This window comes from Salmo trutta, unplaced genomic scaffold, assembly GCF_901001165.1.
Source record: "Salmo trutta unplaced genomic scaffold, fSalTru1.1, whole genome shotgun sequence".
In the NCBI taxonomy this organism is placed as follows: Eukaryota; Metazoa; Chordata; class Actinopteri; order Salmoniformes; family Salmonidae; genus Salmo; species Salmo trutta.
Window position 1 is genome coordinate 1,136,343 of NW_021823423.1, and position 12,897 is coordinate 1,149,239.

The 12,897-nt window shown below is 41.6% G+C and overlaps 1 protein-coding gene across 2 annotated transcripts in view; it reads left to right on the forward strand.

Annotated features, from left to right (window-relative positions):
• The window catches only part of LOC115190915 (collagen alpha-1(XIV) chain), a 214,877-nt gene that overhangs the window by 141,461 nt on the left and 60,519 nt on the right, over window positions 1-12,897 (forward strand). For both annotated transcript variants that reach the window (XM_029748950.1, XM_029748951.1), the window contains exon 34: window positions 7,110-7,268. In XM_029748950.1, coding sequence (XP_029604810.1) covers window positions 7,110-7,268 — 159 coding nt within the window. The remainder of the gene's footprint in view (window positions 1-7,109; window positions 7,269-12,897) is intronic.

Here is a 12,897-nt window from a genome sequence, read left to right on the forward strand (position 1 = left end):
CTCTCTCTCTCTCTGTTTCTCTCTCTCTGTTTCTCTCTCCTCTCTCTCTCTTTCTCTCTCTGTCTCGATTCAATTCAATTCAAATAGCTTTATTTACATGGGAACATTGTCAAAGCAAGTGAAATAGATAATAAACAAAAGTGAAATAAACAATAAAAATGAACCGTAAACATTACACATTACACACAAAAGTTACTCTGTGTGTGTGTGTCTGTCTCTGTCTCTCTGTGTCTCTCTCTGTGTCTGTCTCTGTCTCTCTGTGTCTATCTCTCTCTCGCTGTCTCTCTCTCTCTCTATGTCTCTGTATCTCTCTCTCTCTCTCTCTCTCTCTCTGATAACATGTGTCTGAGGAAATAAGGTTATTGGGGATTTCTGCAGATTGTATAACTCAGCCCTTAAAGGGTTAATCAGTAATTCAGTTCTCAGCCAACTTTAATGGCAGCTCTGCCACTTTTGCCATAAATCTTAGGGATGGGACTGGATAAATGTACAATAAGTAACCCCTCTCAAATACTGAGATGTAAGATATGGATGCAAGGACTTAAAATGACCTTTGAACAGCAGTAACTATTGCAGATCGCACCTTTAAGTATTGTAGTGTGGGGGTGGAGGTGGGGTCCAATTGGTGTTATGGTAACAGCTAAAGTATTCCATATCCTCTTTAAATGGCTAATGGGGGGGAGTAAAGAATGTGCTGATTCAGAACTCTCTCCTTCATGCATTTCTCTTCTAGAACATTTGGTGTCAAGATGGCAATGTTTAGAATACATTGAGATGGATTCTGCTGATACAACCACTTTTAATACCAGCATACATTACAGTAAAGCATGGCTAGTTTACATCTCACATAGTTGAGGTATTATCCTATAAAACTAGCTGAAGCACAATCATTTAAGAGATGGAAGTTGAAATAAAACTGTGTAGACTACGCCACCGTTGATGAGTGGATGGGATTCTCATATTGGACTCTCTGTATTTAGTCTCTAAGACAAGAAGTCTAATGAAGGGTATTGTTTTCTACCACTCTGAAGTGATACCGTACTGAAGAAGTACAACAACAACAAAAAATGTATGAAATGTATGCATTCACTACTGTAAGTCGCTCTGGATAAGAGCGTCTGCTAAATGACTAAAATGTAAAATGTAAATGTAAGTCTAATGAATCTTATTGTTTTCTACCATTCTGAAGTGATACCATACTGAAGAAGTCTAATGAAGGGTATTGTTTTCTACCACTCTGAAGTGACACCGTACTGAAGAAGTCTAATGAAGGGTATTGTTTTCTACCACTCTGAAGTGATACCATACTGAAGAAGTCTAATGAAGGGTATTGTTTTCTACCACTCTGAAGTGACACCGTACTGAAGAAGTCTAATGAAGGGTATTGTTTTCTACCACTCTGAAGTGATACCGTACTGAAGAAGTCTAATGAATCTTATTGTTTTCTACCACTCTGAAGTGATACCATACTGAAGAAGTCTAATGAAGGGTATTGTTTTCTACCACTCTGAAGTGATACCATACTGAAGAAGTCTAATGAAGGGTATTGTTTTCTACCACTCTGAAGTGACACCGTACTGAAGAAGTCTAATGAAGGGTATTGTTTTCTACCACTCTGAAGTGATACCATACTGAAGAAGTCTAATGAAGGGTATTGTTTTCTACCACTCTGAAGTGATACCATACTGAAGAAGTCTAATGAAGGGTATTGTTTTCTACCACTCTGAAGTGATACCGTACTGAAGAAGTCTAATGAAGGGTATTGTTTTCTACCACTCTGAAGTGACACCGTACTGAAGAAGTCTAATGAAGGGTATTGTTTTCTACCACTCTGAAGTGATACCGTACTGAAGAAGTCTAATGAAGGGTATTGTTTTCTACCACTCTGAAGTGATACCGTACTGAAGAAGTCTAATGAAGGGTATTGTTTTCTACCACTCTGAAGTGATACTGTACTGAAGAAGTCTAATGAAGGGTATTGTTTTCTACCACTGAAGTGATACCGTACTGAAGAAGTCGAATGAATCATATTGTTTTCTACCACTCTGAAGTGATACCATACTGAAGAAGTCTAATGAAGGGTATTGTTTTCTACCACTCTGAAGTGATACCGTACTGAAGAAGTCTAATGAAGGGTATTGTTTTCTACCACTCTGAAGTGACACCGTACTGAAGAAGTCTAATGAAGGGTATTGTTTTCTACCACTCTGAAGTGATACCGTACTGAAGAAGTCTAATGAAGGGTATTGTTTTCTACCACTCTGAAGTGATACCATACTGAAGAAGTCTAATGAAGGGTATTGTTTTCTACCACTCTGAAGTGATACTGTACTGAAGAAGTCTAATGAAGGGTATTGTTTTCTACCACTGAAGTGATACCGTACTGAAGAAGTCGAATGAATCATATTGTTTTCTACCACTCTGAAGTGATACCATACTGAAGAAGTCTAATGAAGGGTATTGTTTTCTACCACTCTGAAGTGATACCGTACTGAAGAAGTCTAATGAAGGGTATTGTTTTCTACCACTCTGAAGTGACACCGTACTGAAGAAGTCTAATGAAGGGTATTGTTTTCTACCACTCTGAAGTGATACCGTACTGAAGAAGTCTAATGAAGGGTATTGTTTTCTACCACTCTGAAGTGATACCATACTGAAGAAGTCTAATGAAGGGTATTGTTTTCTACCACTCTGAAGTGATACCGTACTGTACTCCATCGGTTTCCTGTTTTTTTCCTCTGTGAGTTATTGTCAGTCCCATAAAGTGGAGAAGGCTGTTTTGTAAGAGGATGCAAAATGCACTCTGCCTATCTGCTGTAATAGAAAACCTCATCAGTCCACACACGGTTAGAAATCCAGAGATGAAAAACAGGGATATCTCAAATGGAAAAAGCAAGCAAACAAATGAACCGCTGCGTATTGCAGTAGAGAGGAGCGAGGAGGAACGGAGGGGATGTCAGTGACACTTGCCGTTCGTATTAAAAACACAGCTAGCGCGCTGGATGAAATAGGCTAATACATCATGTTGGCACTCGAATTATAACACAATTGATCAGAGGACCCATCTGACCCGCGGGACAGAGTGTGTGTGTGTCTCCTCTCCACTTCTCCTATCTCTCCTCTCCTCTCTACTTCTTATTCTCCTCTCTTCACCGTCCCCTCCGTCCCTGTCCTGAATATCATCATCAAGGCCATGGGGTTCATCCCTTAAACTACCCTCCCTATTCATAGTCACTCTCAGACAGACAGACAGACACATCCACAGCAGAGATACTGTCCCCATGACGCTGGTCAGACTGTGAATAAACACTGTTTGATTAATGGGCTTTGTCATTGGCTATGGTCAAAAGCAGTGCACTATATAGGGAATAGGGTACTGTTTCAGATGCATCCCAGGCCTTGTGGATACAGTGGTTGTTGGTAGACTGTTGAACTTTTTGTTGTTCGAGCAAAACATTTTTTTGTTCAGGCAATTGGTGGTTTGAAAAATGGTCTTGTAATTGTCTTTAGCTGAGAAGGAGGTTGATATGCTGTCTGTGTGTTGGGTTAAGTATGTCTCTAAACCCACAACAGTAGTCCTGGGTAGTGTCCCAAATGGCACCCTATTCCCTATATAGTGTATTGGGCTCTGGTCAAAAGTAGTGCACAATATAGGGCATAGGGTGCCATTTGGAACTTAACCCTGGATCCAACCGTGCAACACAGGCAGGCAGGCAGCTAGGCTTTGACAGTCTCTGACATATATAAACACAACCAGACCCAGTGAACTGGAGAAAATAGTTTCACTCCAAGAAGCCATTAAAACGACCGTATAAGAGTATTACACACGTCACAGACCGGCCAAATGGATTCTGTTTCTGACGCACAAATATCAACTCTGTCTAACTTCAGATTAGCCTCACCTTGTTACTGTGGGAGCTGAGATGTACTTTTCACTGGAAATGTTATGCTTCAATCTCAAATTGCACCCTATTCCCTATGTAGTGCACTACTTTCGACCAGGGCCCATTAGGTAGTGGTCAAAAGTAGGGCACTATTTAGGGAATAGGGTAACATTTGGGACGCGGCCATTATGATTGCAATTCTCTCACCTGACAGACTTACGGTTGTAACTCAGCTTTGTACCCCTGAACAGCAGAGGAGCCTGTCTGGGAAACCTGTGATTTATCGTGAATTGCTACAATACATTGTGACAAGGAGAAAGTTGATAGTTGCGAATGGCAGGTAAATCTTGAAGTCATTTATGAGATACACTACCGGTCAAACGTTTTAGAACACCTACTCATTCAAGGGTTTTTCTTTATTTTTACTATTTTCTACATTGTAGAATAATAGTGAAGACATCAAAACTATGAAACAACACATATGGAATCATGTAGTAACCAAAAAAGTGTTAAACAAATCAAAATATATTTTATATTTGAGATTCTTCAAATAGCCATCCTTTGCCTTGATGACAGCTTTGCACACTCTTGGCATTCTTTCAACCAGCTTCATTAGGTAGTCACCTGGAATGCATTTCAATTAACAGGTGTGCTTTCTTAAAAGACAATTTGTGAAATGTATTTCCTTCTTAATGCGTCTGAGCCAATCAGTTGTGTTGTGACAAAATAGGGGGGTATACAGAAGATAGCCCTATTTGGTAAAAGACCAAGTCCATATTATGGCAATAAAAGTTCAAATAAGCAAAGAGAAACGACAATCCGTTACTTTAAGACATGAAGGTCAGTCAGTACGGCAAATGTCAAGAATTCTGAAAGTTTCTTCAAATGCAGTCACAAAAACCATCAAGCGCTATGATGAAACTGTCTCTCATGAGGACCGCCACAGGAATGGAAGACCCAGAGTTACCTCTGCTGCAGAGGATAAGTTCATTAGAGTTACCAGCCTCAGAAATTGCAGCCCAAATAAATACTTCACAGAGTTCAAGTAACAGACACATCTCAACATCAATTGTTCAGAGAAGACTGCGTGAATCAGGCCTTCATGGTCAATTTGCTGCAAGGAAACCACTACTAAAGGACACCAATAAGAAGAAGATTTGCTTGGGCCAAGAAACACGAGCAATGGACGTTAGACCGGTGGAAATCTGTCCTTTGGTCTGGAGTCCAAATTTGCGATTTTTGGTTCCAAGCGTCATGTCTCTGTAAGACACAATGTGGGTGAACGGATGATCTCTGCGTGTATTTCCCACCGTAAAACATGGAGGGGGAGGTGTTATGGTGTGGGGGTGCTTTGCTGGTGACACTGTCTGTGATTTATTTAGAGGTCAAGGCAAACTTAACCAGCATGGCTACCACAGCATTCTGCAGCGATACACCATCCCATCTGGTTTGGGCTTAGTGGGACTATCATTTGTTTTTCAACAGGACAATGACCCAACACACCTCCAGGCTGTGTAAGGGCTATTTGACCATGAAGGAGGGTGATGGAGTGCTGCATCAGATGACCTGGCCTCTACAATCACCCGACCTCAACCAAATTGAGATGGTTTGGGATGAGTCGGACCGCAAAGTGAAGGAAAAGCAGCCAACAAGTGCTCAGCATATGTGGGAACTCCAATAAGACTGTTGGAAACGCATTCCAGGTGAAGCTGGTTGAGAAAATGCCAAGAGTGTGCAAAGCTGTCATCAAGGCAAAGGGTGGCTACTTTGAAGAATATCAAATATATTTTGATTTGTTTAACACTTTTTTTGGTTCCTACACGATTCAACATGTGTTATCTCATAGTTTTGATGTCTTCACCCTTGAATGAGTAGGTGTTCTAAAACTTTTGACCGGTAGTGTATTTCTTGAGAAACAATTTCTTGATCAATGGTCTAAGGTGACTCAACCCAGAGATTTCACTCAAAATGGACATTACACCTTTACTGTTTATTACGGGCAATAGTTCTCATTGGTTGGCCCTGCTCACAGCCAATTGATAAGGTTGTGACTAGCTGGAGTACAGCTACGGACGGGTTTACCATTGAACTACCGCCAGAGTTTGGACTTTGAAGCCAGAGAATGGGTCAGAGTTGGATTCACTGTTAGTTTTATAACACTGAGTTAATACAATGGACTACAATTTATTTTGATGAAAGTGCTGAGGACTTGATACGCCTGCTATATTGTCCAATGACTGAATGTTTATTTTGATGAAAGTGCTGAGGACTTGATACGCCTGCTATATTGTCCAATGACTGAATGTTTATTTTGATGAAAGTGCTGAGGACTTGATACACCTGCTATATTGTCCAATGACTGAATGTTTATTTTGATGAAAGTGCTGAGGACTTGATACACCTGCTATATTGTCCAATGACTGAATGTTTATTTTAATGAAAGTGCTGAGGACTTGATACGTCTGCTATATTGTCCAATGACTGACTGTTAGGAGACAGCATTTACTCTCTGGATGATAGTTATACCACATCCAAGGACCCGTTATAGGACCCTTATACAGTATGCTTGCATGACATTGGCTTATAGATGATTTATGAAGCATGTATGTAGGCTTTGTATAAAATATACTTTCTGATAAGTCTGATAATACTGTGGTTTGTGTCAGTATGTTTAAAACATGGTGTTCCATCTCCTCTCCCCACAGACTGATAATACTGTGGTTTGTTTCAGTATGTTTAAAACATGGTGTTCCATCTCGTCTTCCCACAGACTGATAATACTGTGGTTTGTGTCAGTATGTTTAAAACCTGGTGTTCCATCTCCTCTCCCCACAGACTGATAATACTGTGGTTTGTGTCAGTATGTTTAAAACCTGGTGTTCCATCTCCTCTCCCCACAGACTGATAATACTGTGGTTTGTGTCAGTATGTTTAAAACCTGGTGTTCCATCTCCTCTCCCCACAGACTGATAATACTGTGGTTTGTGTCAGTATGTTTAAAACATGGTGTTCCATCTCCTCTCCCCACAGACTGATAATACTGTGGTTTGTGTCAGTATGTTTAAAACATGGTGTTCCATCTCCTCTCCCCACAGACTGATAATACTGTGGTTTGTTTCAGTATGTTTAAAACATGGTGTTCCATCTCGTCTTCCCACAGACTGATAATACTGTGGTTTGTGTCAGTATGTTTAAAACCTGGTGTTCCATCTCGTCTTCCCACAGCTCCACATGGCGATCAGTAAGACCACAGCCAGGGTGGTGGTTGACTGTAAGGTAGTGGGAGGAAAGCCCATCAACGCGGCTGGCAACATCAGTATAGACGGGGTGGAGGTACTGGGACGCATGGTACGATCCAGAGGGAAGAGGGACAACTCAGCTCCGGTAAGAATGATGGAGGAATCTACCACACATTGTGCAGTTTACACAGTATCACCATAAGGTGTTAATGTTTGTGTTTTTACAAAGGTTGAAAAGCATGAAACGTTAAGACAAGAAACAAGCATAGTTTGCAGGTGTTTCTTTTCATTTAAACTACTCCTAACCTTAAACCCTAAACCTAACTAGACATCATCAACACACCTGCAAGGCAAGCAACCTCTAGATGTACAAGACATTTCACTTTCAAAGCATGACATGGGGTATTTCTCAATATGCATACTACCGTGTTTCACACGCTCATGCTGCGAGTGCATTCTCAGAGGATCTTCATTACTTCATAACTATGAGCTAGCTCCAGTTACATTTACATTACATTTTAGTCATTTAGCAGATGCTCTTATCCAGAGCAACTCACATTTCATACATTTCATACATTTATTTCGTTATTTATTTATTTTTTCCGTACTGGCGCCCCGTGGGAATCGAACCCACAACCCTGGCGTTGCAAACACCATGCGTTGCAAACACCATGCTCTACCAACTGAGCTACAGGGAAGGCCAGTTGAAGTCAGAAGTTTACATACACCTTAGCCAAATACATTTAAACTCAGTTTTTCACAATTCCTGACATTTATTCCCAGTACAAATTCCCTGTCTTAGGTCAGTTAGGAATCCCACTTTATTTTAAAAATGCGAAATGTCAGAATAATAGTAGAGAGAATTATTTATTTCAGCTTTTATTTCTTTCATCTCATTCCCAGTGGGTCAGAAGCTTACATACACTCAGTATTTGGAAGCATTGCCTTTAAATTGTTTAACTTGGGTCAATTGTTTCAGGTAGCCTTCCACAAGCTTCCTACAATAAGTTGGGTGAATATTGTCTCATTTCTCCTGACAGAGCTGGTGTAACTGAGTCAGGTTTGTAGGCCTCTTTGCTCGCACACGCTTTTTCAGTTCTGCCCACAAATGTTCTATATGATTGAGGTCAGGGCTTTGTGATGGCCACTCCAATACCTTGACTTTGTTGTCCTTAAGCCATTTTGCCACAACTTTGGAAGTATGCTTGGGGTCATTGTACATTTGGAAGACCCATTTGCACCCAAGCTTTAACTTCCTGACTGATGTCTAGAGATGTTGCTTCAATATATCCACGTAATTTTCCTGCCTCATGATGCCATCTATTTTGTGAAGTGCACCAGTCCCTCCTGCAGCAAAGCACCCCCACAACATGATGCTGCCACCCCCTGTTCTTCACGGTTGGGATGGTGTTCTTCAGCTTGCAAGCATCCCCCTTTTTCCTCCAAACATAACGATGGTCATTATGGCCAAACAGTTCTATTTTTGTTTCATCAGACCAGAGGACATTTCTCCAAAAAGTACAATCTTTGTCCCCATGTGCAGTTGCAAACCGTAGTCTGGCTTTTTGTATGGCGGTTTTGGAGCAGTGGCTTCTTCCTTGCTGAGCGGCCTTTCAGGTTATGTTGATATAGGACTCGATTTACTGTGGTTATAGATACTTTTGTACCTTTTTCCTCCAGCATCTTCACAAGGTCCTTTGCTGTTGTTCTGGGGTTGATTTGCACTTTTAGCACCAAAGTACGTTCATCTCCAGGAGACAGAATGCGTCTCCTTCTTGAGCGGTATGATGGCTGCGTGGTCCCATGGTGTTTATACTTGCGTACTATTGTTTGTACAGATGAACGTGGTACCTTCAGGCGTTTGGAAATTGCTCCCAAGGATGAACCAGACTTGTGGAGGTCTACCATGTTTTTTCTGAGGTCTTGACTGATTTCTTTTGATTTTCCCATGATGTCAAGCAAAGAGGCACTGAGTTTGAAGGTAGGCCTTGAAATACATCCACAGGTACACCTCCAGTTGACTCAGATGATGTCAATTGGCCTATCAGAAGCTTTTAAAGCCATGACATCATTTTCTGGAATTTTCCAAGCTGTTTAAAAGCACAGCCAACTTAGTGTATGTAAACTTCTGACCCACTGGAATTGTGATACAGTAAATTATAAGTGACATAATCTGTCTGTAAACAATTGCTGGAAAAATGACTTGTGTCATGCACAAAGTAGATGTCCATACCGACTTGCCAAAACTATAGTTTGTTAACAAGAAATTTGTGGAGTGGTTGAAAAATGAGTTTTAATGACTCCAACCTAAGTGTATGTAAACTTCCGACTTCAACTGTATATGTGAAGCGTAATAATATAGCTAACCAGATAGTTTAACAGGCAAAAATGACTTAAAATAATGTTATGCAAGGTAGATGTCAATTCTTCGTGGCTAGCTAACAGCAGCTAGCCCTATCGATTTACTGTGGGCTTGCAATCTACGCACACTACAGTGTGTATTGTAGGCAGGTATACATGCCAAAATGAACACACCATGTATGTATTATTAACGTATCAAGATAACATATTGTAGTCAGGCAACATGTGAGATGTGAATGGGCAACATTTCATTCCGAAGTTGAAGTTTATTTTCTCTCACTCAAATAATGGCCGCCATTGATTTCAAGAAATGTCGCGTCATTTTTTTACCTGGTTGTGTCATATTTCTGTGCCTACTTTCCATTGAAGCTTGCATCAACGCTTTAAAATATGTACAAACAGAGTACTGCATTCCAGAAGCTTCATTTCACATACTTTGAATTCAACCCATACTCTGACTCTCCCATGCTCCAATTTGCTCGGAGCACTGGGTGTGTGCTCGGAGCACGGTAGTATTCATTTTGAGAAACACAGAGTACTGTCTGTCAGTCTCTGCATCATTCTCTGAGCTGGCTGTCCTATAGACCTACAGCTTTCAGTCACACACCCTACATCCTTTATATTACCAGAACAACACCCTACAGACTCTATAGTCCCACAACAACACCCTACATTCTCTATTACACCACCACAACACCCTACAGCCTCTATAGTCCCACAACAGCACCCTACATCCTCTATTACACCACCACAACACCCTACAGCCTCTATAGTCCCACAACAACACCCTACAGCCTCTATAATACCACAACAACACCATGCAGCCTCTATAACACCACAACAACACCATGCAGCCTCTATAATACCACAACAACACAGTACAGCCTCTATAACCCCACAACAACACCCTACAGCCTCTATAACAACACCATACAGCCTATATAAAAACACCCTGCAATCTCTATAACAACACCCTACAGCCTCTATAACACCACCACAACACCGTACATCCTCTATAACACCATAACAACACCCTACAGCCTCTATAACACCACCACAACACCTACAATCTCTATAACAACACCCCACAGCCTCTATAACACCACAACAACACACTAGAGCCTCTATAACACCACCACAACACCCAACATCCTCTTTAACACCACCACAACACCATATAACCTCTATAACACCACCACAACACCCTACAGCCTCTATAACACCACAACAACACCCTACAGTCTCTATAACACCACCACAACACCCTACAGTCTCTATAGTCCCACCACAACACCCTACATCCTCTATTACACCACCACAACACCTTACAGCCTCTATAGTACCACCACAACACCCTACAGCCTCTATAACACCACCACAACACCCTACAGCCTCTATAACACCACAACAAAACCCTACAGACTCTATAATACCACAACAACACCATGCAGCCTCTATAGTCCCACCACAACACCCTACATCCTCTATAACACCACCACAACACCCTACAGCCTCTATAACACCACAACAACACCCTACAGGCTCTATAGTCCCACAACAACACCCTACATCCTCTATAACACCACCACAACACCCTACAGGCTATATAACACCACCACAACACCCTGCAGCCTCTATAACACCACCACAACACTCTACAGCCTCTATAACACCCTACATCCTCCATAACAACACCATACAGCCTCTATAACACCACCGCAACATCCTGCAGCCTCTATAACACCACCACAGCACCCTACAGCCTCTATAACAACACCCTACAGCTTCTATAACACCACAACAACTTTCTACAGCCTCTATAACACCACCACAACATCCTACAGCCTCTATAACACCACCACAACACCCTGCAGCCTCTATAACACCACCACAACACTCTACAGCCTCTATAACACCCTATATCCTCCATAACAACACCATACTGCCTCTATAACACCATCTACCACCGCAACACCCTACAATCTCTATAACACCATACATCCTCTATGTGACCCAAGATGTCAGGACAGGAAATAAGATGAGGAGCAGTCTTTGTTAGATGCATAATAGTTGTGTGATGATTTCTGTGCAGCTCTGAGGGTAGATGAATGGACTGCTTTGCAACTATGTGAGACTGTATTATTTTATTATTTCTGGAGACAGTCTGATGAAAAGAAATTGCTTTGTACAGCATTTTGAGGGAATTGGTGGAAAGAAAGAAATGTCCCCCGAGATGTTTTACAATTAATTCTCAGTTTATTGTCCTTTAAAGTGGTGAGGCTTTCATATTTCCTCAGCAGTTTCATCTTATCAATGTGTAATCTCATAAGAAATACATTTCATTTATTTTAGCCTAGTGTTTAAAAGTGATTCACTCTCTCAGTGAAAGTTCATTCCCACTGGGCACAGACGTCAATTCAACGTCTATTCCACATTGGTTCAACGTAATTTCATTGAAATGACATGGAAACAATGTTGATTCAGCCAGTGTGTGCCCAGTGGGTTGTGTGTATGTACATTTAGGTCATTCAGTTCACCATCATTGAGCAGACAGACAGTCACTATTAAACAGCCTGTTGATCAGACAGTCACCATCAAACAGCCTGTTGAGCAGACAGAGTCACCATCAAACAGCCTGTTGAGCAGACAGAGTCACCATCAAACAGCCTGTTGAGCAGACAGAGTCACCATTAAACAGCCTGTTGAGCAGACAGAGTCACCATCAAACAGCCTGTTGAGCAGACAGTCACCATCAAACAGCCTGTTGAGCAGACAGTCACCATCAAACACCCTGTTGAGCAGACAGATTCACCATTAAACAGCCTGTTGAGCAAACAGTCACCATTAAACAGCCTGTTGAGCAGACAGTCACCATCAAACAGCCTGTTGAGCAGACAGAGTCACCATTAAACAGCCTGTTGAGCAGACAGTCACCATTAAACAGCCTGTTGAGCAGACAGTCACCATTAAACAGCCTGTTGAGCAGACAGTCACCATTAAACAGCCTGTTGAGCAGACAGAGTCACCATTAAACAGCCTGTTGAGCAGACAGTCACCATCAAACAGCCTGTTGAGCAGACAGTCACCATTAAACAGCCTGTTGAGCAGACAGTCACCATCAAACAGCCTGTTGAGCAGACAGAGTCACCATTAAATAGCCTGTTGATCAGACAGAGTCACCATTAAATAGCCTGTTGATCAGACAGAGTCACCATTAAACAGCCTGTTGATCAGACAGTCACCATCAAACAGCCTGTTGATCAGACAGAGTCACCATTAAATAGCCTGTTGAGCAGACAGTCACCATTAAACAGCCTGTTGATCAGACAGAGTCACCATTAAACAGCCTGTTGATCAGACAGAGTCACCATTAAACAGCCTGTTGAGCAGACAGTCACCATCATACCTCACAA